The sequence below is a fragment of the Hippoglossus hippoglossus genome, chromosome 8 (genome assembly GCF_009819705.1).
Source record: "Hippoglossus hippoglossus isolate fHipHip1 chromosome 8, fHipHip1.pri, whole genome shotgun sequence".
NCBI lineage: Eukaryota > Metazoa > Chordata > Actinopteri > Pleuronectiformes > Pleuronectidae > Hippoglossus > Hippoglossus hippoglossus.
Window position 1 is genome coordinate 23,245,522 of NC_047158.1, and position 25,359 is coordinate 23,270,880.

At 50.9% G+C, this 25,359-nt stretch overlaps 2 protein-coding genes and 1 long non-coding RNA gene across 6 annotated transcripts; 1 reads left to right on the forward strand and 2 right to left on the reverse strand.

Moving 5' to 3' along the window:
- Positions 1 to 9,717: 9,717 nt before the first annotated feature.
- Positions 9,718 to 16,960, reverse strand: si:dkey-225f5.4. Its single transcript, XM_034592753.1, has 11 exons — positions 16,897 to 16,960; positions 15,248 to 15,259; positions 15,107 to 15,217; positions 12,974 to 13,070; positions 12,076 to 12,199; positions 11,835 to 11,992; positions 11,429 to 11,571; positions 10,670 to 10,847; positions 10,460 to 10,599; positions 10,126 to 10,288; positions 9,718 to 9,898 (listed from the first exon to the last, which is right to left on the reverse strand). Exons 3-11 carry the CDS (start codon positions 15,151 to 15,153, stop codon positions 9,833 to 9,835), a joined length of 1,116 nt encoding a protein of 371 aa, XP_034448644.1. The 5' UTR covers positions 15,154 to 15,217; positions 15,248 to 15,259; positions 16,897 to 16,960; the 3' UTR covers positions 9,718 to 9,832.
- Positions 16,686 to 25,122, forward strand: LOC117766044 (WAS/WASL-interacting protein family member 2-like). 2 transcript variants are annotated; one of them, XM_034592752.1, is made up of 8 exons: positions 16,686 to 16,885; positions 17,334 to 17,410; positions 17,604 to 17,736; positions 22,683 to 22,808; positions 23,113 to 23,784; positions 23,859 to 24,068; positions 24,331 to 24,432; positions 24,567 to 25,122. In XM_034592752.1, the coding sequence occupies exons 2-8, from the start codon at positions 17,360 to 17,362 to the stop codon at positions 24,605 to 24,607; spliced, it is 1,335 nt and encodes a 444-aa protein (XP_034448643.1). In that variant the 5' UTR covers positions 16,686 to 16,885; positions 17,334 to 17,359; the 3' UTR covers positions 24,608 to 25,122. The 2 variants fall into 2 exon arrangements, with proteins under 2 accessions (XP_034448643.1, XP_034448641.1); XM_034592750.1 differs by having other exon boundaries at positions 16,688 to 16,885; positions 17,604 to 17,892.
- LOC117766046 lies at positions 18,966 to 19,949 on the reverse strand. Of its 3 annotated transcripts, none has more exons than XR_004614662.1 (6): positions 19,821 to 19,949; positions 19,489 to 19,720; positions 19,389 to 19,424; positions 19,277 to 19,336; positions 19,221 to 19,244; positions 18,966 to 19,188 (listed from the first exon to the last, which is right to left on the reverse strand). It is a non-coding gene; the product is annotated as an uncharacterized LOC117766046 (long non-coding RNA). The 3 variants fall into 3 exon arrangements; XR_004614663.1 differs by lacking the exon at positions 19,821 to 19,949 and adding an exon at positions 19,753 to 19,806; XR_004614661.1 differs by lacking the exon at positions 19,821 to 19,949 and having other exon boundaries at positions 19,489 to 19,803.
- Positions 25,123 to 25,359: the final 237 nt, after the last annotated feature.

Sequence of the window (25,359 nt, forward strand, 5' to 3'; positions counted from 1 at the left end):
CCCTCACCTGTATCTCACCTGTCCCTCACCAGTCCCTCACCTCTCCCTCACCTGTCCCTCACCTGTCCCTCACTTCTCCCTCACCTGTCCCTCACCTGTCCCTCACTTCTCCCTCACCTGTCCCTCACTTCTCCCTCACCTGTATCTCACCTGTCCCTCACCTGTCCCTCACTTCTCCCTCACCTGTCCCTCACTTCTCCCTCACCTGTCCCTCACCTGTCCCTCACCAGTCCCTCACTTCTCCCTCACCTGTATCTCACCTGTCCCTCACTTCTCCCTCACCTGTATCTCACCTGTCCCTCACCTGTCTCTCACTTCTCCCTCACCTGTCCCTCACCTGTCTCTCACTTCTCCCTCACCAGTCCCTCACTTCTCCCTCACCTGTATCTCACCTGTCCCTCACCAGTCCCTCACCTGTCCCTCACCTCTCCCTCACCTGTCCCTCACTTCTCCCTCACCTGTCTCTCACTTCTCCCTCACCTGTCCCTCACCTCTCCCTCACCTGTCTCTCACTTCTCCCTCACCTGTCCCTCACTTCTCCCTCACCTGTCTCTCACTTCTCCCTCACCTGTATCTCACCTGTCCCTCACCTGTCTCTCACTTCTCCCTCACCTGTCCCTCACCTGTCTCTCACTTCTCCCTCACCAGTCCCTCACTTCTCCCTCACCTGTATCTCACCTGTCCCTCACCAGTCCCTCACCTGTCCCTCACCTGTCTCTCACTTCTCCCTCACCTGTCCCTCACTTCTCCCTCACCTGTCTCTCACTTCTCCCTCACCTGTCCCTCACCTCTCCCTCACCTGTCTCTCACTTCTCCCTCACCTGTCCCTCACTTCTCCCTCACCTGTCCCTCACTTCTCCCTCACCTGTCTCTCACTTCTCCCTCACCTGTCCCTCACCTGTCTCTCACCTGTCTCTCACTTCTCCCTCACCTGTCTCTCACTTCTCCCTCACCTGTCCCTCACCTGTATCTCACCTGTCCCTCACCTGTCCCTCACTTCTCCCTCACCTGTCCCTCACCTGTATCTCACCTGTCCCTCACCTCTCCCTCACTTCTCCCTCACCTGTATCTCACCTGTCCCTCACTTCTCCCTCACCTGTATCTCACCAGTCCCTCACTTCTCCCTCACCTGTCCCTCACCAGTCCCTCACCTGTATCTCACCTGTCCCTCACTTCTCCCTCACCTGTCCCTCACCTGTCTCTCACTTCTCCCTCACCTGTATCTCACCTGTCCCTCACTTCTCCCTCACCTGTCCCTCACCTGTCTCTCACTTCTCCCTCACCTGTATCTCACCTGTCCCTCACCTGTCCCTCACCTGTATCTCACCTGTCCCTCACCTCTCCCTCACTTCTCCCTCACCTGTCCCTCACCTCTCCCTCACCTGTATCTCACCTGTCCCTCACCAGTCCCTCACCTGTCCCTCACCTCTCCCTCACCAGTCCCTCACCTCTCCCTCACCTGTCCCTCACCTGTCCCTCACTTCTCCCTCACCTGTATCTCACCTGTCCCTCACCTGTCTCTCACTTCTCCCTCACCAGTCCCTCACCTGTCTCTCACTTCTCCCTCACCTGTCCCTCACTTCTCCCTCACCTGTATCTCACCTGTCCCTCACCTGTCTCTCACCTGTATCTCACCAGTCCCTCACTTCTCCCTCACCTGTATCTCACCTGTCCCTCACCAGTCCCTCACCTCTCCCTCACCTGTATCTCACCTGTCCCTCACCTGTCCCTCACCTGTCCCTCACTTCTCCCTCACCTCTCCCTCACCTGTCCCTCACTTCTCCCTCACCTCTCCCTCACCTGTCCCTCACCAGTCCCTCACTTCTCCCTCACCTGTATCTCACCTCTCCCTCACCTGTCCCTCACTTCTCCCTCACCTGTATCTCACCTGTCCCTCACCTGTCCCTCACTTCTCCCTCACCTGTCCCTCACCTGTCCCTCACCAGTCCCTCACTTCTCCCTCACCTGTATCTCACCTCTCCCTCACCTGTCCCTCACTTCTCCCTCACCTGTATCTCACCTGTATCTCACCTGTCCCTCACCTGTCTCTCACTTCTCCCTCACCTGTCCCTCACCTGTCTCTCACTTCTCCCTCACCAGTCCCTCACTTCTCCCTCACCTGTATCTCACCTGTCCCTCACCAGTCCCTCACCTGTCCCTCACCTCTCCCTCACCTGTCCCTCACTTCTCCCTCACCTGTCTCTCACTTCTCCCTCACCTGTCCCTCACCTGTCCCTCACCTCTCCCTCACCTGTCTCTCACTTCTCCCTCACCTGTCCCTCACTTCTCCCTCACTTCTCCCTCACCTGTCTCTCACTTCTCCCTCACCTGTCCCTCACTTCTCCCTCACCTGTATCTCACCTGTCCCTCACCTGTCTCTCACTTCTCCCTCACCTGTCCCTCACCTGTCTCTCACTTCTCCCTCACCAGTCCCTCACTTCTCCCTCACCTGTATCTCACCTGTCCCTCACCAGTCCCTCACCTCTCCCTCACCTGTCCCCCACTTCTCCCTCACCTGTCTCTCACTTCTCCCTCACCTGTCCCTCACCTCTCCCTCACCTGTCTCTCACTTCTCCCTCACCTGTCTCTCACTTCTCCCTCACCTGTCCCTCACCTGTCCCTCACTTCTCCCTCACCTGTCCCTCACTTCTCCCTCACCTGTCTCTCACTTCTCCCTCACCTGTCCCTCACCTGTCCCTCACCTGTATCTCACCTGTCCCTCACTTCTCCCTCACCTGTATCTCACCTGTCCCTCACCAGTCCCTCACCTCTCCCTCACCTGTATCTCACCTGTCCCTCACCTGTCCCTCACCTGTATCTCACCTGTCCCTCACCTGTCCCTCACCTGTCTCTCACTTCTCCCTCACCAGTCCCTCACTTCTCCCTCACCTGTATCTCACCTGTCCCTCACCTGTCCCTCACCTGTATCTCACCTGTCCCTCACCTGTATCTCACCTGTCCCTCACTTCTCCCTCACCAGTCCCTCACTTCTCCCTCACCTGTATCTCACTTCTCCCTCACCTGTCCCTCACTTCTCCCTCACCAGTCCCTCACCTGTATCTCACCAGTCCCTCACTTCTCCCTCACCTGTATCTCACCTGTCCCTCACCAGTCCCTCACCTCTCCCTCACCTGTATCTCACCTGTCCCTCACCTGTATCTCACCTGTCCCTCACTTCTCCCTCACCTGTCCCTCACCTGTCCCTCACTTCTCCCTCACCTGTATCTCACCTGTCCCTCACCAGTCCCTCACCTCTCCCTCACCTGTATCTCACCTGTCCCTCACCTCTCCCTCACCTGTATCTCACCTGTCCCTCACTTCTCCCTCACCTGTATCTCACCTGTCCCTCACCAGTCCCTCACCTCTCCCTCACCTGTATCTCACCTGTCCCTCACCTGTCCCTCACCTGTATCTCACCTGTCCCTCACCTGTCCCTCACCTGTATCTCACCTGTCTCTCACTTCTCCCTCACCTCTCCCTCACCTGTATCTCACCTGTCCCTCACCTGTCCCTCACCTGTCTCTCACTTCTCCCTCACCTGTATCTCACCTGTCCCTCACCTGTCTCTCACTTCTCCCTCACCTGTCCCTCACCTGTCCCTCACCTGTCTCTCACTTCTCCCTCACCTCTCCCTCACTTCTCCCTCACCTGTCTCTCACTTCTCCCTCACCTGTCCCTCACCTGTCCCTCACCTGTCTCTCACTTCTCCCTCACCTGTCCCTCACCTGTCTCTCACTTCTCCCTCACCTCTCCCTCACCTGTATCTCACCTGTCCCTCACCTGTATCTCACCTGTCCCCCACCTGTATCTCACCTGTCCCTCACTTCTCCCTCACCTGTATCTCACTTCTCCCTCACCTGTCCCTCACCTGTCTCTCACTTCTCCCTCACCTCTCCCTCACTTCTCCCTCACCTGTCTCTCACTTCTCCCTCACCTGTCCCTCACCTGTCCCTCACCTCTCCCTCACCAGTCCCTCACCTGTCCCTCACCTCTCCCTCACCTGTCCCTCACCTCTCCCTCACCTGTCCCTCACCTCTCCCTCACTTCTCCCTCACCTGTCCCTCACCTCTACCTCACCAGTCCCTCACCTCTCCCTCACCAGTCCCTCACCTGTCCCTCACCTCTCCCTCACCTGTCCCTCACCTGTCTCTCACTTCTCCCTCACCTGTCCCTCACCTCTCCCTCACCAGTCCCTCACCTGTATCTCACTTCTCCCTCACCTGTCCCTCACCTCTCCCTCACCTGTCCCTCACCTGTCCCTCACCTCTCCCTCACCTGTATCTCACCTGTCCCTCACCTCTCCCTCACCTGTCCCTCACCTCTCCCTCACCTGTCCCTCACCTCTCCCTCACCTGTCTCTCACTTCTCCCTCACCTCTCCCTCACCAGTCCCTCACCTGTCTCTCACTTCTCCCTCACCTGTATCTCACTTCTCCCTCACCTGTCTCTCACTTCTCCCTCACCTCTCCCTCACCTCTCCCTCACCTCTCCCTCACCTGTATCTCACCTGTCCCTCACCTCTCCCTCACCTGTCCCTCACCTCTCCCTCACCTGTCCCTCACCTATCCCTCACCTGTCTCTCACTTCTCCCTCACTTCTCCCTCACCTCTCCCTCACCAGTCCCTCACCTGTCTCTCACTTCTCCCTCACCTGTATCTCACTTCTCCCTCACCTGTCTCTCACCTGTCCCTCACCTATCCCTCACCTGTCTCTCACTTCTCCCTCACTTCTCCCTCACCTCTCCCTCACCTGTCCCTCACCAGTCCCTCACCTGTCTCTCACCTCTCCCTCACCTGTCCCTCACCTGTCTCTCACTTCTCCCTCACTTCTCCCTCACCTGTCTCTCACCTGTCCCTCACCTATCCCTCACCTGTCTCTCACTTCTCCCTCACTTCTCCCTCACCTCTCCCTCACCTGTCCCTCACCAGTCCCTCACCTGTCTCTCACCTCTCCCTCACCAGTCCCTCACCTGTCTCTCACTTCTCCCTCACTTCTCCCTCACCTCTCCCTCACCAGTCCCTCACCTGTCTCTCACCTCTCCCTCACCTGTCCCTCACCTCTCCCTCACCTCTCCCTCACCTGTCCCTCACCTCTCCCTCACCTCTCCCTCACCTGTCTCTCACTTCTCCCTCACCTGTATCTCACCTGTCCCTCACCTGTCTCTCACTTCTCCCTCACCTGTCTCTCACTTCTCCCTCACCTGTATCTCACCTGTCCCTCACCTGTCTCTCACTTCTCCCTCACCTGTCCCTCACCTGTCCCTCACCTCTCCCTCACCTGTCCCTCACCTGTCCCTCACCTCTCCCTCACCTGTCTCTCACTTCTCCCTCACCTGTCTCTCACTTCTCCCTCACCTGTATCTCACTTCTCCCTCACCTGTCCCTCACCTGTCCCTCACCTCTCCCTCACCTGTCTCTCACTTCTCCCTCACCTGTCCCTCACTTCTCCCTCACCTGTATCTCACTTCTCCCTCACCTGTCCCTCACCTCTCCCTCACCTGTCCCTCACTTCTCCCTCACCTCTCCCTCACCTGTCCCTCACTTCTCCCTCACCTCTCCCTCACCAGTCCCTCACCTGTCTCTCACCTCTCCCTCACCTGTCCCTCACCTCTCCCTCACCTCTCCCTCACCTGTCCCTCACCTCTCCCTCACCTCTCCCTCACCTGTCTCTCACTTCTCCCTCACCTGTATCTCACCTGTCCCTCACCTGTCTCTCACTTCTCCCTCACCTGTCTCTCACTTCTCCCTCACCTGTATCTCACCTGTCCCTCACCTGTCTCTCACTTCTCCCTCACCTGTCCCTCACCTGTCTCTCACTTCTCCCTCACCTCTCCCTCACTTCTCCCTCACCTGTCTCTCACTTCTCCCTCACCTGTCCCTCACCTGTCCCTCACCTCTCCCTCACCTGTCTCTCACTTCTCCCTCACCTGTCTCTCACTTCTCCCTCACCTGTCCCTCACCTGTCCCTCACCTCTCCCTCACCTGTCCCTCACCTGTCTCTCACCTGTCCCTCACCTGTCCCTCACCTGTCCCTCACCTCTCCCTCACCTGTCTCTCACTTCTCCCTCACCTGTCTCTCACTTCTCCCTCACCTGTCCCTCACCTGTCCCTCACCTCTCCCTCACCTGTCCCTCACCTCTCCCTCACCTGTCTCTCACTTCTCCCTCACCTGTCCCTCACTTCTCCCTCACCTGTCCCTCACTTCTCCCTCACCTGTCCCTCACCTCTCCCTCACCTGTCCCTCACTTCTCCCTCACCTCTCCCTCACTTCTCCCTCACCTCTCCCTCACCTGTCCCTCACTTCTCCCTCACCTGTCTCTCACTTCTCCCTCACCTGTCCCTCACCTCTCCCTCACTTCTCCCTCACCTGTCCCTCACCTCTCCCTCACTTCTCCCTCACCTGTCCCTCACCTGTCTCTCACTTCTCCCTCACCTGTCCCTCACCTGTATCTCACTTCTCCCTCACCTGTCCCTCACCTGTCCCTCACCTGTCTCTCACTTCTCCCTCACCTGTCTCTCACTTCTCCCTTACTTCTCCCTCACCTGTCCCTCACTTCTCCCTCACCTGTCTCTCACTTCTCCCTCACCTCTCCCTCACTTCTCCCTCACCTGTCCCTCACTTCTCCCTCACCTGTCCCTCACCTGTCCCTCACCTGTCTCTCACTTCTCCCTCACCTGTCTCTCACTTCTCCCTCACTTCTCCCTCACCTGTCCCTCACTTCTCCCTCACTTCTCCCTCACCTGTATCTCACTTCTCCCTCACCTCTCCCTCACTTCTCCCTCACCTGTCCCTCACTTCTCCCTCACCTGTCCCTCACTTCTCCCTCACCAGTCCCTCACTTCTCCCTCACCTGTATCTCACTTCTCCCTCACCAGTCCCTCACCAGTCCCTCACCTGTCCCTCACTTCTCCCTCACCAGTCCCTCACTTCTCCCTCACCTGTATCTCACCTGTCCCTCACTTCTCCCTCACCTCTCCCTCACCTGTATCTCACCTGTCCCTCACTTCTCCCTCACCTGTATCTCACCCTCACCTGTCCCTCACCTGTCCCTCACCTGTATCTCACCTGTCCCTCACCAGTCCCTCACCTGTATCTCACCCTCACCTGTATCTCACCTGTCCCTCACCTGTATCTCACCTCTCCCTCACCTGTATCTCACCTGTCCCTCACCTGTATCTCACCTCTCCCTCACCTCTCCCTCACCTGTCCCTCACCTCTCCCTCACCTGTATCTCACCTGTCCCTCACTTCTCCCTCACCTGTCCCTCACCAGTCCCTCACCTGTATCTCACCTGTCCCTCACCAGTCCCTCACCTGTATCTCACCTGTCCCTCACTTCTCCCTCACCAGTCCCTCACTTCTCCCTCACCTGTATCTCACCTGTATCTCACCTGTCCCTCACTTCTCCCTCACCTGTCCCTCACCAGTCCCTCACTTCTCCCTCACCTGTCCCTCACCAGTCCCTCACCTGTATCTCACCTGTCCCTCACTTCTCCCTCACCTCTCCCTCACCTGTCCCTCACCTGTATCTCACCTGTCCCTCACTTCTCCCTCACCTGTATCTCACCTGTCCCTCACTTCTCCCTCACCTGTCCCTCACCAGTCCCTCACTTCTCCCTCACCAGTCCCTCACTTCTCCCTCACCTGTCCCTCACCAGTCCCTCACCTGTATCTCACCTGTATCTCACCAGTCCCTCACTTCTCCCTCACCTGTCCCTCACCAGTCCCTCACCTGTATCTCACCTGTCCCTCACTTCTCCCTCACCTGTCCCTCACCTGTATCTCACCTGTCCCTCACTTCTCCCTCACCTCTCCCTCACTTCTCCCTCACCAGTCCCTCACCTGTCCCTCACCAGTCCCTCACCTGTATCTCACCTGTCCCTCACTTCTCCCTCACCTGTATCTCACCTGTCCCTCACTTCTCCCTCACCTCTCCCTCACTTCTCCCTCACCAGTCCCTCACCTGTCCCTCACCAGTCCCTCACCTCTCCCTCACTTCTCCCTCACTTCTCCCTCACTTCTCCCTCACCTGTATCTCACCTGTATCTCACCTGTCCCTCACTTCTCCCTCACCTCTCCCTCACTTCTCCCTCACCAGTCCCTCACCTGTCCCTCACCTGTCCCTCACTTCTCCCTCACCTCTCCCTCACTTCTCCCTCACCAGTCCCTCACCTGTATCTCACCTCTCCCTCACCTGTATCTCACCTGTCCCTCACCTGTCCCTCACCTGTCCCTCACTTCTCCCTCACCTGTCCCTCACTTCTCCCTCACCTGTCCCTCACTTCTCCCTCACCTGTATCTCACCTGTCCCTCACCTGTCCCTCACCTGTCCCTCACTTCTCCCTCACCTGTCCCTCACTTCTCCCTCACCAGTCCCTCACCTGTATCTCACCTCTCCCTCACCTGTATCTCACCTGTCCCTCACCAGTCCCTCACTTCTCCCTCACCTGTCCCTCACCTCTCCCTCACTTCTCCCTCACCTCTCCCTCACCTGTCCCTCACTTCTCCCTCACCTGTCTCTCACCGGTCGTTGGAAGAAGTCAAGTCAGTGATAGGGAGGGAGAAGAGGAAGGAGAAGCTGGGAAGAGAAGCTCCGTGTGTCATGTGTCCCATGACCTTAAAGACATGATACGAACTGTCACATACATGTTATGTTTAACGGCCGAATACCAGACAACAAATCTACCAGTGAGGGTTTTTTGGTCCGGCCAGTAATCGAGCCCTGAGTTAAACTGCCACGAGAAAAGACCTCAAGTTTCTGTTCCTCTGTTATTGCACATTTAAAAAAATTCTGACCGTCACTGAACAGGGTTCCTCTTGTTCGTCCTCCTCTTTCTCAGAACGCTTCTGTATCATACAGAGTGGTTGTCTCTGATGTCGTCCCCTGTAGACCTCCAGAGATCAGAGTTTCCTTCAGTATCAGTGATTCACTACAAACAGGAATTAGATTCAGCTGCTTTTATTTTAAACGGAGCTGATCCCAGTGGATTAAAAAAATACTTCAAGGTTTGTTCAGGACAGATCCAGAACTTCCAAACTGTTGGAAAAAGACTTGGGGGGACAGAGTTGGACTGTGAGACAATTTGTACTTTGAGAACAATCTGAATACAGGACGTTGAGCTGCAGACTGAAGCATCAACATTATGCAGTAAATCTTTTTCTGTATAAAAACAGTAAATTCACAAATCTCTAGTTATACCTGAACTGTGAACAACATATATTTATAATTTTTTATATTAATCATTATTCTTAATATTTAAACTGTGCAAAAGGTTTGACATTTTGTTTATGCATCTGATTGACAAGAAATTCTTTGTCGATTTGTATTTTAATGTGAATTATGTTGTAAAGACGTGTGTATGTATACATGCATACACACGTCTACACATACATATATATACACACAAATGTATGAGTGCTGACCACCTCGTATTTCTCTGCAGGTTGAATAGAGAAGCTGATACGACGTGATTCAGGGTTTAAAATGTTGTGTTATACATAATATAATTCACAGTGAACATTAAGTTTTCTTATGAACTGAAATAATTATGAAGATGAGAATAAAATGAGAAGAGAGATTTTTCTTCAGTCTAAAACACAGACGATTGGTCAGCTGCTGTTAAAGCCCCGCCCCTGAAGTCAATCAGGAGTCAGTTGTTTAGTTTAAAAAAATATGAACTTTTAGTTTGTTCCACATGTCCGACAAAAAACAAGAAACTCTACGATTTCACTTTAAACTTTATTTACACATTAATATAACATAACAGGTCACATGACAAACCAACATCAACACACAGACATCTAGTGGACACATGAAGATATAAACATCATCCATCAGATGAGAGGACAAGTAGAGAGAAAGATTAACCAGTCACTGAGACGGAGGACGGGTTTCTGAGGCTGAGTGAGAGACAGAGACAAAGAGAGAGACAGACAGACAAAGAGAGAGAGACATAGTTTAGTTTTACAGGAGTGGACTGTGTTTTTGTATTTTGAGTCAGTGTGAACAAAAAGAATGTGAGACTTTCAGAATAAAAGTCTACTATAATTAGAGTCATGTGCAGGACGTAATGTTTTACATGTATGTGAGTGTGCTGATGATCAGGTGTGTGTTGGTGCCGTGTTACCTTCAGTCCACACATGTCCACAGGTCGTCCGTCCCTCCGCACCGACAACAGCTGAGCTCTTCCGTTGCTCGGGTAACCCTCCTCCACCTCCAGCTGACAAACCACCGACGACGACTTCAGGAAGATCAACTGACGCTGAGCAGGACGCCAGTCGATGGCAAAACTGACACACGCAAAATGTTACAGAGTCTATATATACAGTTATATATACACACCATGTTAAACACAGTCTATATATGCAGTTATATAAAGTCTATATACACACAAATTCAGCGACTGTATATAAAGACGATCAGAGGCTGTATTGGTTTATTGGTTATTGATCAGGATTCACCTGGACCTCAGGGCCTGGACCTCAGACAGCAGCTCAGCTTGACCCACGTAACACTGCATCACCTCCAGCAGGGCGGCGCTCAGCTCCGCCCGTTTGCCCGACGAACAGTCCTCCACCAGACCGGCCGTCCCCTCGTCCACCTGCGGAACCAATCAGCTGTCAGATCAGGTGATCAGGTGTTTTCAGGTGATCGATCATGTCTCCAGGTACCTGAAGTCTGAAACGGTCGTCCACACTCCAGCTGACTGACAGCTTCAGCGGCTCCAGCTCATTGGACGACAGGTCTGATGAGGGGCGTGGCCTGAGCTCTACGCACAGCTCTGATTGGTTGAGGGACAGCAGTTTGATCTGCATGACGTTCTGCGCTGCAGAGACGTGCTCCTGCAGCCTGACAGGTAACAATAATCATAACTTTATTTGTATAGCACTTCTAAACAAGGTCACAAAGAGCTTCAAAATATTGACTAAAAAAGGTCACGTCAGCGGAGCCGAGGATGACACGGTATTTCCATCAGAAACAGAAAATTCTGTATCTGAGAGATTAGACTCCAACCATCTAAGGCCAGTTCCTAATATACCAACGCGCTGTGTTAGGTAAGGGCTGAACGATTATGGCAAGAAGAAAGAGAGCAATGAATAATTCTGAGGAGGCTGGGAACTGATCCTCCTTTCAGGAGTGAGGTGGGTAGGAGGGAGGAAGGGCGACACAGTGTCGATGAGTTCAGGAGGAGAAATGGAACAGGCAGGAGCATCTGAGGGTTTGGGTTGACTGTGATAAGTCCTCAGTTCTGATGTCAAAGATTTTATGCTTAAAAAAGAACAAAACTTTTCAGTATTGATGGTTTAAAAAGGAATCTGGGACTATAGTGACTGCTGCTGATTGGTTCTGAGTAAACAGGCAAACAGGAAGTAGCGTTAGCGACCAATCACAAGGCCCCAATGAGGGTCACATCACCTGACGACACTTACTCGTCTCTAAGACGCTGCCAGCTGATCAGCTGACTGACCGCTGCCTCTGACTCCACCCTCAGCTGGGTCAGCTGACGATCACATGACTGCAATGCATTCTGGGCCTTCAGCATAGACTCCTCCATCTGTTCATACATCTGCTTCTGAGGGAGACGAGGAGGATGAGGAAAAGAGGAGAGGAAGGGAGGATGAGAAGAGGAAGATGAGGAGAAGATAAACAGAGTGAATTGTTTTTGTTCAGTTTGCGTCTCATGCAACAGAAGCTCTGTGATTGGATGTTTCTTGAGTTGTAGTTAACCATAGTCTGAATTAACTCACGCCTACTTAGTAACGCCATGGTAACCAACTTACTTTAACTATAACACCCTAGCAACCATTCAGCAGTGGTTTGTGTATTTGTGTGTACCTTGCTGTGCAGCTGTTGGACCAGCTGTGTGAGTGTCTGTCGTCTATTGTGTATCTGTTGGACTCTGTCCTGCACAGATCTGAGCAGAGTCTCCATCTCCTCCACCCCCGACCTGCTGTCCACCTTCAGAGCCTTCCACCTTCCCCGAGCTCCGCCCTCTGACAGACACACACAGAACATGACTTGAGTACTTCTACATCTTTGTGTGTGTGTGTGTGTGTTTATGTGTGTGTATGAATACCAGGCTGGGGGGGGCAGGGCTGTGTCACCAGTTGCTGGACAGACCCCAGACTCTCCAGTAGAGACATCATGGAGTCCAGGACAAAGAGCTGACGCCACAAAACCTTCTGAACACGCCGACTGTCCTACACACACACAGACACACGTGAACATTTGTTGAGAAGTTTAAAAACAACATAACACAAACTGAGTCTGTTTTCACACATGAACTGTGTGACTCTTCTCTGGACATGTTGTGTAGTCAGTGTTTGTGAAGCAGCAGCAGGTTGTCGGGTCCGACTCGTTCAAACAGGAACATGTGGGAACATCCAGGCGAGGGGCGGAGCCTGTAGAGCAGCAGGAGGCGGAGCCTGTAGAGCAGCAGGAGGCCGGACATGACGTATAAACTCTGCTGTGGAAAGATCAGTGTTGTTGTTTACAGCTCATCCACACCGGCGTCGGCCCTCATCACCAAAAGATCTGGAACCTCCTCGTGTTTCCAAGTGGACGTCTTCGTCTTCTACGTGTACGGCTCCTCTTCTTCATCCTGAGATCTTTGTGTTCTTCCAGTTTCACGTCCGTCACGTGTTAGAAACCTCGTCAACACGTCCACTCGCTCTCTGGGAAGCTTCCACACATTGTCCTGCTGTGTCCTCACATGGACTCACTGACGTGTTACACACATGTTACCAGGAGGCTGCAGGAGAAGATCCAGAACATGTCCAGAGACACTGACTCAGACATTTGTTCTCACAGACAGAACCTGCAGAACATGTGAGGAACATGTGAGGAACATGTCGGGAACATGTGAGGAACACGTCGGGAACATGTGAGGAACATGTGAGGAACACGTCGGGAACATGTGAGGAACACGTCATGTGTGAAAACAGCCTCAGATATGAATCAGTTATTCTTCTTACCGTCAGGTAAAGAACCATCATGGCTGCTTCAGCAGAGTCCGACTGATCAGAGTCTCCACGGAGATCCAGCAGAGACGAGTCACAGCTCTGCAACACACTGTAACACAACAGACACACAACGGCTTCATGTGACAACACAGACACACAACGGCTTCATGTGACAACACAGACACACAACGGCTTCATGTGACACAACACAGACACACAACGGCTTCATGTGACAACACAGACACACAACGGCTTCATGTGACACAACACAGACACACAACGGCTTCATGTGACACAACACAGACACACAACGGCTTCATGTGACACCAGACACACAACAGCTTCATGTGACACAACACAGACACACAACGGCTTCATATGACAACACAGACACACAACAGCTTCATGTGACACAACACAGACACACAACGGCTTCATGTGACACCAGACACACAACAGCTTCATGTGACAACAGACACACAACAGCTTCATGTGACACAACACAGACACACAACGGCTTCATGTGACAACACAGACACACAACGGCTTCATGTGACAACAGACACACAACAGCTTCATGTGACAACAGACACACAACAGCTTCATGTGACACAACACAGACACACAACGGCTTCATGTGACAACACAGACACACAACAGCTTCATGTGACAACAGACACACAACAGCTTCATGTGACACAACACAGACACACAACGACTTCATGTGACACAACACAGACACAACGGCTTCATGTGACAACACAGACACACAACGGCTTCATGTGACACAACACAGACACACAACGGCTTCATGTGACACAACACAGACACACAACGGCTTCATGTGACAACACAGACACACAACGGCTTCATGTGACAACACACAGACACACAACGGCTTCATGTGACAACAGACACAACGGCTCCATGTGACAACACACAGACACACAACGGCTTCATGTGACAACACAGACACACAACGGCTTCATGTGACACAACACAGACACACAACGGCTTCATGTGACAACAGACACAACGGCTCCATGTGACAACACACAGACACACAACGGCTTCATGTGACAACACAGACACACAACGGCTTCATGTGACACAACACAGACACACAACGGCTTCATGTGACACAACACAGACACACAACGGCTTCATGTGACAACACAGACACACAACGGCTTCATGTGACAACACAGACACACAACGGCTTCATGTGACACAACACAGACACACAACGGCTTCATGTGACAACACAGACACACAACGGCTTCATGTGACACAACACAGACACACAACGACTTCATGTGACACAACACAGACACAACGGCTTCATGTGACAACACAGACACACAACGGCTTCATGTGACAACACACAGACACACAACGGCTTCATGTGACAACACAGACACACAACGGCTTCATGTGACAACAGACACACAACGGCTCCATGTGACAACACACAGACACACAACGGCTTCATGTGACAACACAGACACACAACGGCTTCATGTGACACAACACAGACACACAACGGCTTCATGTGACAACACAGACACACAACGGCTTCATGTGACACAACACAGACACACAACGGCTTCATGTGACAACACAGACACACAACGGCTTCATGTGACACAACACAGACACAACGGCTTCATGTGACAACACAGACACACAACGGCTTCATGTGACAACACAGACACACAACGGCTTCATGTGACAACACAGACACACAACAGCTTCATGTGACAACACAGACACACAACGGCTTCATGTGACACAACACAGACACACAACGGCTTCATGTGACACAACACAGACACACAACGGCTTCATGTGACACAACACAGACACACAACGGCTTCATGTGACAACACAGACACACAACGGCTTCATGTGACAACACAGACACACAACGGCTTCATGTGACAACAGACACACAACGGCTTCATGTGACAACACAGACACACAACGGCTTCGTGAGGAGAGTTAGCTCGGTCGGTCTCTAGCTTTAGCTTTAGCTCTAGCTTTAGCTTTAGCTCTAGCTTTAAACACGATTTTACGTTAAACAACTTAAAAACACGTGAATGTTTTAAATCGTCTGTGAGGATTTTACGTTAAATAAAAACTTACGCTCGAACTTCAGCCATTTCTGTTTTCAAATCTCCGGCGCGACTCATGTGATTGGTCGATTCTCAATGACGTGTGGCCCCGCTCAGCCAATCCCTGAGTGACGAAGTAACGCACAAATAAAACTTGAAAAATAAAAGCACGATAGAAACGTGACTTCAAAATAAAAGACTTAAATCATTTAGATACAGAAGCGATGTTAAAGTTTTATTTGTGTAAAATTCATGATGATCACACATTTAAACGACAGTTTCATTTATACATTTCGATTTGATATCAGAAACAGAAGCATATACAAAATATACACATATTTTCATACGAAATATATAAATACATGACTTTTATGTTCAGCGCAAAAATGTAGCAGCTGATGAATCTTATCATATAATATAATACATATAATTATATATAAATGTTTCTCACCAGATTCATCAGATTTATCAGATTAAAGTAGATACAGTAGATTTAATAGATGCAGTAGATGTAATAGATACAGTAGATTAAAGTAGATACAGTAGATGTAATAGATACAGTAGATGTAATAGATACAGTAGATGTAATAGATACAGTAGATTAAATAGATACAGTAGATGTAATAGATACAGTAGATTAAAGTAGATACAGTAGATTTAATAGATACAGTAGATGTAATAGATACAGTAGATGTAATAGATACAGTAGATTAAAGTAGATACAGTAGATGTAATAGATACAGTAGATTAAAGTAGATGTAATAGATACAGTAGATGTAATAGATACAGTAGATTAAAGTAGATGCAGTAGATGTAATAGATACAGTAGATTAAAGTAGATACAGTAGATTAAATAGATACAGTAGATGTAATAGATACAGTAGATTAAATAGATACAGTAGATGTAATAGATACAGTAGATTAAAGTAGATACAGTAGATGTAATAGATATAGTAGATGTAATAGATACAGTAGATTAAAGTAGATGCAGTAGATGTAATAGATACAGTAGATTAAAGTAGATACAGTAGATTAAATAGATACAGTAGATGTAATAGATACAGTAGATTAAATAGATACAGTAGATGTAATAGATACAGTAGATTAAAGTAGATACAGTAGATGTAATAGATATAGTAGATGTAATAGATACAGTAGATTAAAGTAGATACAGTAGATGTAATAGATACAGTAGATTAAAGTAGATACAGTAGATGTAGTAGATACAGTAGATGTAATAGATACAGTAGATTTAATAGATGCAGTAGATTAAAGTAGATACAGTAGATTTAATAGATGCAGTAGATGTAATAGATACAGTAGATTAAAGTAGATACAGTAGATTTAATAGATGCAGTAGATGTAATAGATACAGTAGATTAAAGTAGATACAGTAGATGTAATAGATACAGTAGATTAAAGTAGATACAGTAGATTTAATAGATGCAGTAGATTAAAGTAGATGTAGTAGATACAGTAGATGTAATAGATACAGTAGATTAAAGTAGATACAGTAGATGTAATAGATGCAGTAGATTAAAGTAGATACAGTAGATGTAATAGATACAGTAGATTAAAGTAGATACAGTAGATTTAATAGATGCAGCTGCAGCGGCGCATGTCCTCCCGCTCAGGTCACGTGCTCTGTGTTGACTGAAGAGAAATAAAACATCTCTGCAGCAGAGAGGCTAACGGCTAACAGCTCGAGGCTAACGGCGGAGCTAACAGCGGAGAACCAGCCGAGAACCAGCCAGAGGTTTAACGCCGACACAGTATGAGTTAGCCAGCCGCGGTCCGGTGACGTTCACAGGTAAGATTCACCTGTCGGTCCCGATGCGTCAGTGATGCTGCACAGACCTGCTGCTAATGCTAGCACCCCGCTAGCAGGCTGGGCTAGCTGGACAGCTAACTGCGAATTTTAATGTGTTAGCGTTAGAGCGCGTGAAGCAAACGTCTGTGTGTGTCTGTGTCTGTGTGTCTGTGTCTGTGTGTGTGTGTCTGTGTGTGTGTGGGCGCGCACGCAGATGTTGATCTTTAAAGGTAGCATCTGGAGCGGAGGGTTAGCTCACAGTCAGGTCATTGCTAATGCAGCTAGCTGCGGGAAGCCAACAAGCCATCCGGTCCGATGCGGTCTGATGTGGACCTGGTCTGATGTGGACTTAGGGAGTTTTTACTAATGCGATAATCATTGCTCATTTTCGAGGGTAAATGTTAACCGAGACCTGCAGGTGGTTACCATCTGGGTCACTGCTTTTCAGGGTTGTCAGGTGTGTGTAGCAGCAGGATGCCCATCCCTCCACCAGGGGGACCCCCGCCTCCCCCCACCTTCAGCCAGGTGACAACACACACACATTTATGTTCAATGTTAGATACGTAACAGAAACAGACGTCTGCGTTCATTTCTTTCTTATTCATTCAACTTCGTTTACAGTCATTGATCTGGACACAGAAAGAGCCTCTGACTCAATCACCTCCTGATGTGACGTGTTGCAATAAACTCACCCTGTCTGTTGTTGCTCCGCCCCCAGGCCAACACCAGCCCTCCAAAGCTGAACAGGGAGGAGGTCAAAGGTCGCGGCGCTCTGCTGTCCGACATCTGTAAAGGCACCAAGCTAAGAAAGGTGTCGGTGGTGAACGACCGCAGCGCTCCGCTGCTCGACAGTAAGATCCAAACACCAAAGAGCCAAACACCTTCCACAGAGCACCCATACATTCGCTTATACCAATACCTGCACCAGCAACCGAGCCAGCAGGGGGCGGCGTCTGAGGAGCAGAAGAAGATGGCCGGAGAGGAGCGCTCTGCTCTCTCCCTGGAGAGTAAGACAACCAACCTTCTGTGATACTGAGGCTGCCTGCAGGAGGCTGAGGGTCAGAGGTCACACAGACGCCAGGGAACACACTGTTCATCACACTGTTGATTAAACAATCCAGGTCCTCACAAACACCTACAAAGCAGTGGTCAGTGTTTGTTGAGCCACAGTTTGATGCATTTGAAAACAGACTTAAAGGAAGTCTCTGAATTTATTGTCTTATAAGACTTTTAGTGACAGGAAGGACACACAGAGGCTCCGCCCACACACCTGAAAACACGTCACATGACCGGTCACCTACACTGGTCATGTGATGTAAACAGGAAGTAGATTGTCTCCTCTGTAGTTGGTTGCTTAGTAACAGAAACTCCTCTGAAGGAGGAGCAGTGAAGAGTCAGAGCAGGGATTTCTTTTCTCTGAGCGACGACGAGGTGGAACTGTTCCTGACAGGAAGTGTTAGCGACGCTTTGTGTTCACCGCTGGTCGTCGAGTCATGTGACTGATGAGAACCAATCAGGAAGAGAACGTGTCATCGTTTACTAAAGTCTCAGTTTCTGTTCAGACTCAAACACAAACCCAGAGTTTTCAAACTGAAACAAGACCAGTTTACACAAGTCTCTGATCCAGATTCTGATCCAGATTCTGATGACTGTGTGAACAGCAGATGTGACTTGACTCATTGTGTTTGTGTTTCTTTATTTGTCATTTTAATTTCTGACGTCTCGTGAAACAAGTTAAAAATCAGTGCATCAAACTGTGTGTGTGTGTGTGTGTGTGTGTGTGTGTGTGTGTGTGTGTGTGTGTGTGTGTGTGTGTGTGTGTGTGTGTGTGTGTGTGTGTGTGTGTGTGTGTGTGTGTGTGTGTGTGTGTGTGTGTCACATCAGATCCTGTAGCTTCCTGCACAGCTGCTGCTGCACTGTTGAAAAATAATCTTTGTCATCATGACTTTTCTTCGACTTTGGTGGAAAATATCCCGAGGTTGAAGAAAAGGTGTTTTTTAACCCACTTAATTTATAATAAGATGTGTATAGTGACAGGTCCTGTGCTGTATCAGAGACTTTTTATAAAAACTGTTGTAAGTGCCATGTACCTGTACCTTCTCTCTCTGACCAGCAGGGGGCGACTCCACTGGTAGTTTCTATAGAAGTCTTTGAGAAAATGACTTCAGTAAACATTTTCCGAAGGAGTTTATGTCTCAATCTCTAGTTTCACTCACTGTCCTGACATCTGCTCACCTGTCCGCTCACCTGTCCACTCACCTGTGCTGACTTCTACTCACCTGTCCGCTCACCTGTCCGCTCACCTGTGCTGACTTCTACTCACCTGTCCACTCACCTGTCCGCTCACCTGTCCGCTCACCTGTGCTGACTTCTACTCACCCGTCCACTCACCTGTCCACTCACCTGTCCACTCACCTGTCCACTCACCTGTCCGCTCACCTGTCCGCTCACCTGTGCTGACTTCTACTCACCTGTCCGCTCACCTGTGCTGACTTCTACTCACCTGTCCACTCACCTGTCCGCTCACCTGTCCGCTCACCTGTGCTGACTTCTACTCACCTGTCCACTCACCTGTCCACTCACTTGTGCCGACGTCCACTCACCTGTCCACTCACATGTCCACTCACCCGTCCGCTCACCTGTCCACTCACTTGTGCCGACGTCCACTCACCCGTCCGCTCACCTGTCCACTCACCCGTCCACTCACCTGTCTACTCACCTGTCCGCTCACCTGTCCGCTCACCTGTGCTGACTTCTACTCACCTGTCCACTCACCCGTCCACTCACCCGTCCACTCACCTGTCTACTCACCTGTCCGCTCACCTGTCCGCTCACCTGTGCTGACTTTTACTCACCTGTCCACTCACCTGTCCACTCACCTGTCCACTCACCCGTCCACTCACCTGTCCACTCACCTGTCCTGACGTCCACTCACCTGTCCTTACGATTCTCAGCGTGTTCACTCCGACACTCTGACATCACCTATTTTGTTACGTTGTCTTTGAACCAGAAACTGATATTTGAATTTTTTCTGGATTTTGAGTCTCAGGCTGTCGGACAAATCGAGACGTTCAAAGACCTTTTTAATATCAATAATGGTGAAAATCATCAGCTGCAGCTTGAGTTTGAGACGTGATGATAAGCTGAAGGTGCAGGTGCAGGTAAAACACTGTGCTGTCAATGATCGTAAGAGCTGTGGGGGGGCGCAAACAATTCATGTAACTTATACGTTTCACCTGGTCTCACCTGGTTTTACCTGGTCTCACCTGTCTCAGCTGGTTTCACCTGGTTTTACCTGGTCTGACCTGGTTTCAGCTGGTGACACCTGGTCTCACCTGGTCCCACCTGGTCCCACCTGGTTTCAGTTGGTCTCAGCTGGTCTCACCTGGTCTCAGCTGGTCTCACCTGGTCGCAGCTGGTCTCACCTGGTCTCAGCTGGTCTCACCTGGTCGCAGCTGGTCTCACCTGGTCGCAGCTGGTCTCACCTGGTCGCAGCTGGTCTCAGCTGGTCTCAGCTGGTCTCACCTGGTCTCAGCTGGTCTCACCTGGTCTCAGCTGGTCTCACCTGGTCGCAGCTGGTCTCACCTGGTCGCAGCTGGTCTCACCTGGTTTCACCTGGTCGCAGCTGGTTTCACCTGGTCGCAGCTGGTCTCACCTGGTTTCACCTGGTTTCACCTGGTCGCAGCTGGTCTCACCTGGTCTCACCTGGTCGCAGCTGGTCTCACCTGGTCCCACCTGGTTTCAGTTGGTCTCAGCTGGTTTCACCTGGTCGCAGCTGGTCTCACCTGGTCTCAGCTGGTCTCACCTGGTCGCAGCTGGTCTCACCTGGTCTCACCTGGTCTCACCTGGTCTCAGCTGGTCTCACCTGGTCTCACCTGGTCGCAGCTGGTCTCACCTGGTTTCACCTGGTCGCAGCTGGTTTCACCTGGTCGCAGCTGGTCTCACCTGGTTTCACCTGGTCGCAGCTGGTCTCACCTGGTCTCACCTGGTCGCAGCTGGTCTCACCTGGTCTCACCTGGTCTCACCTGGTCTCAGCTGGTCTCACCTGGTTTTACCTGGTTTTACCTGGTCTCAGCTGGTCTCACCTGGTTTTACCTGGTTTTACCTGGTCTCACCTGTCTCAGCTGGTTTCACCTGGTTTTACCTGGTCTGACCTGGTTTCAGCTGGTGACACCTGGTCTCACCTGGTCCCACCTGGTTTCAGTTGGTCTCACCTGGTCTCAGCTGGTTTCACCTGGTCGCAGCTGGTTTCACCTGGTCGCAGCTGGTTTCACCTGGTCGCAGCTGGTCTCACCTGGTCGCAGCTGGTTTCACCTGGTCTCAGCTGGTTTCAGCTAGTCTCAGCTGGTTTCACCTGGTTTTACCTGGTCTCACCTGGTCTGACCTGGTTTCAGCTGTGACACCTGGTCTCACCTGGTCCCACCTGGTTTCAGTTGGTCTCAGCTGGTTTCACCTGGTCGCAGCTGGTTTCACCTGGTCGCAGCTGGTCGCAGCTGGTCTGACCTGGTCGCAGCTGGTTTCACCTGGTCTCAGCTGGTCTCAGCTGGTTTCAGTTGGTCTCACCTGGTCTCAGCTGGTTTCTGCTAGTCTCACCTGGTTTTACCTGGTCTCAGCTGGTTTCACCTGGTCTCAGCTGGTTTCACCTGGTCTCAGCTGGTCTCACCTGGTCTCAGCTGGTCTCAGCTGGTTTCAGCTGGTTTCACCTGGTCTCAGCTGGTCTCAGCTGGTTTCAGTTGGTCTCACCTGGTCTCACCTGGTCTCAGCTGGTTTCTGCTAGTCTCACCTGGTTTTACCTGGTTTTACCTGGTCTCAGCTGGTCTCACCTGGTCTCACCTGGTCTCAGCTGGTCTCACCTGGTCTCAGCTGGTCTCACCTGGTCTCAGCTGGTCTCAGCTGGTCTCACCTGGTCTCAGCTGGTCTCAGCTGGTTTCAGCTGGTTTCACCTGGTCTCAGCTGGTCTCAGCTGGTTTCAGTTGGTCTCACCTGGTCTCACCTGGTCTCAGCTGGTTTCTGCTAGTCTCACCTGGTCTCAGCTGGTTTCTGCTAGTCTCACCTGGTCTCACCTGGTCTCAGCTGGTCTCAGCTGGTTTCTGCTAGTCTCACCTGGTTTTACCTGGTTTTACCTGGTTTTACCTGGTCTCAGCTGGTCTCACCTGGTCTCAGCTGGTCTCAGCTGGTTTCTGCTAGTCTCACCTGGTTTTACCTGGTTTTACCTGGTCTCAGCTGGTCTCAGCTGGTTTCTGCTGGTCTCACCTGGTCTCACCTGGTCTCACCTGGTCTCAGCTGGTCTCAGCTGGTTTCTGCTAGTCTCACCTGGTTTTACCTGGTTTTACCTGGTCTCAGCTGGTCTCACCTGGTCTCAGCTGGTTTCTGCTAGTCTCACCTGGTCTCACCTGGTCTCACCTGGTCTCAGCTGGTCTCAGCTGGTTTCTGCTAGTCTCACCTGGTTTTACCTGGTTTTACCTGGTCTCACCTGGTCTCAGCTGGTCTCAGCTGGTTTCACCTGGTTTCACCTGGTCTCAGCTGGTCTCAGCTGGTTTCAGTTGGTCTCACCTGGTCTCAGCTGGTTTCTGCTAGTCTCACCTGGTTTTACCTGGTCTCAGCTGGTCTCAGCTGGTCTCAGCTGGTCTCAGCTAGTCTCACCTGGTCTCAGCTGGTCTCAGCTGGTCTCACCTGGTCTCACCTGGTCGCAGCTGCCTCCTGCCCTCACACACTGATGTCATTGTAGTGTCATGTTCTGTAGTGACCTCCTCACTTGAGGCGGAGCTCTCATCTGTCCAATGGTTGTGGTTCTCAGAGCCCAAACGAGGCGTAGCATCAACAGGAGGAGCCAATGGGAGCGGAGAAGCCAGCCCATCAGGTTCTGTTCCACCAATCGGAGGACTGTTCTCAGGCGGAGTTCCCAAACTGAGGCCAGTTGGAGGTGACAACTTTTCTTTTATTGGTTCTTCTCTCAAATAATTTCTGTCATTTATTTACTGTTGTATATGATTTATGTATAGATATTTGTAGATATATTTGTTATATTAACGTTTTTTATAACTTTTCATGATTGAAAGTTTCACCCGACAAATTATAAATTGTATATTTTAAAAAGTGTTACTGATTTGTAATCAATTTACAATTTATAGAATTTATTAATATTTGTTGAATCATTACTGTTTCTATTAGGTTACCTCAAATGAATTTTAAATTTTATTATTCACTATTAGTTTATTATTCGACAGACGGCTCATCTGGACGTTTGCCCTCCACCCGAGCTGCCGCCCCCCGCCCCCCAAGTCATCACCATGACGACGCAGAGAGCCCCTCCCCTCAGGCGCTGTCGCCATCGGAGACGAGTCGCTCCCAGCGTCCTTCACTTCCCAACCTGTCCTCCTCTCCCTCCCCCTCCTCCCCCTACTCTGCTGCCTCCTCCCCCTCCACCAGCATGAAGCACTCCTCCTCCGCCCCCCCTCCCCCTCCTCCTCTCTGTCGCCGTGGTAATGCCCCCTCCCCTCCCAACTCATCCTCATCTTACAACAGGGAGAAGCTCCTCCCTCTTGCACCGAACAGCACCCCTCCCCTCCCTTCAAAACCTCCCCCGTCCCCTGGCACCAGCCGACGCCCTCCCACCTCAGGAGGTAACTCTCCCTCTTCCACTCCCTCCTCCTCTCTGGCTCCCCCCCCTCTATCTTACCGCATCAACAACGGTCTGACAAGTAGCGGCGGTGAGGTGGCGCCCGACCTGCCACAGCGTCACAACTCCCTCAGCAACAGGAGGCCAGCCCCGTCACCTGGAGGCCACACCCCCACCAGAGGCCCTGCCCCACCCCCTCCACCTGCTTCTCCCACGCCCTCCCAACAGGGCTCCAACAGGCCGCCGCCCCTCGTTAGAGAGGCGCCAGGTAGAGGAGCAGGTGAGGGAGCGCTGATTTCAGAAATGATGTCACAGTGATGTCATCGCTATTGACCTATTGATCTCTCTCCTCAGCTCCTCCTGTTCCCGTCCAATCATCGTCCTCGAGGGCGGCAAGCAGAGAAGCCCCGCCTCCTCCTCCTTATAGAATACATGGTAGCCCCTCCCTCTCATCTGATCCCCACACCAGAGGGAAACCCCCTCCCCCACCCACCCGCACCCCCGCTGCGCCTCCCCCTCCTCTCCGCAACGGACACTCCTCCTCCATCCCTCACTCATTCGTCGGTGAGTCTGTCTCTCCGTCCAATCAGAGCAGAACGCAGCAGCACAGCTTCCTGTATTACTAACCTGATCAGCTGATCGATCAGTCGCTGAGCAGAATCTAAGAAACAAGATCTGAAGCCAACTTATTGAGAAATTTGATAATTGATTATTGGTCACTTTGGTATAATTCTTATAATCTTTATCTGTGTTAATATGATAGAATATTCTGATCAAATGAATGTGTTGGTGAGTTCGACCTCATGTGACGTCTCTTCTTCTTCAGACGACTTTGAGTCCAAGTATTCGTTTCATCCTCTGGATGATTTCCCTCCTCCGGACGAGTTCCGACACTTCACCAAGATCTACCCGAGCAAAGCCAGCAGAGGTACGTTCATCTCCTCTCTTAACTGTAACCACACGTAAACTAAGTATTTAAAGGAAATGTGTTAAACAGGCCACCATACTGTCGATAAACACAGATTAATAATCAAACTTTTCATACAAATCATTGTGTTTCAGTGATGAGAGGAGCTCCTCCACTGCCCCCTGTTGGGAGGTGAAGAGAACTACAACACACACTTACACGTACACACACGCACGCACACACACAAACACACATCTGCAGCATACCTCACCCTCTGCTCTACACTCACAGCTGATCGGCTGTTACTCGGTCTGACAGACGGACCAATCTTTAGTCTGCTGAACCCCACTTTCATTTTCAGTTTTATTTTTGCACGTGCACTTTTTGTCTGCAGAGTGTGACTCGGGAAGAAGAACAGTATGTGGCGCTGACAGCTGCTGCAGGAACCTTTAGTTCAGTTCGGTTCTTCAGGATCTTCTAGATTCACGTTCTGAGGTGAACTGGATCACATGACGTCACCACATAAGCTGATTGGATAAAACTGACCTGAACATTGATGTAAACCAGACGTCAGGACATCAACAATAACCCATCCTCTCAGTGGTAGGTGTGTTAGCCTAGCTTAGCATCTTTATGCTATGAAGTCAGGGGTCCTGAAGAACCACAGAGACAAACTGTCTCCTGGACCTAAGTCGCGATGAGGTCACCTGTAAACGTCGTCATGTGCTGTGAGGTCAGCAAGGTGACAGACTTTATTTTGGCAGGATCTGATTGGACCTCCAGGGAGGGGGCGGGTGAGAGTTCAGGATGAGTCTTAAAGTGCCAAGACCAGGACCGAAGTGAACCAGAGACTCACCTGGACATGTTGTCTTCGATTGAGCTCTGAAGTCGCTCGATGGCTTTGCTACAAGTTGCGTTGAATAATAACTAATGATTGATGATGTCACC

What these genes read in the sequence shown, in the direction of transcription:
- si:dkey-225f5.4 (XM_034592753.1), bottom strand. Translation starts at nt 15,153, where the DNA reads ATGAGTCGCGCCGGAGATTTGAAAACAGAAATGGCTGAAGTTCGAGC. An exon ending in GAAATGGCTGAAGTTCGAGC is followed by an intron (nt 13,071 to 15,106) that starts GTAAGTTTTTAT and finishes GTTGTGTTACAG; the next exon opens with TGTGTTGCAGAGCTGTGACT. An exon ending in ACGACCGTTTCAGACTTCAG is followed by an intron (nt 10,600 to 10,669) that starts GTACCTGGAGAC and finishes TTGGTTCCGCAG; the next exon opens with GTGGACGAGGGGACGGCCGG.
- LOC117766044 (XM_034592750.1), top strand. Translation starts at nt 17,360, where the DNA reads ATGCCCATCCCTCCACCAGGGGGACCCCCGCCTCCCCCCACCTTCAGC. An exon ending in GGCGCCAGGTAGAGGAGCAG is followed by an intron (nt 23,785 to 23,858) that starts GTGAGGGAGCGC and finishes CTCTCTCCTCAG; the next exon opens with CTCCTCCTGTTCCCGTCCAA. An exon ending in CCCGAGCAAAGCCAGCAGAG is followed by an intron (nt 24,433 to 24,566) that starts GTACGTTCATCT and finishes ATTGTGTTTCAG; the next exon opens with TGATGAGAGGAGCTCCTCCA.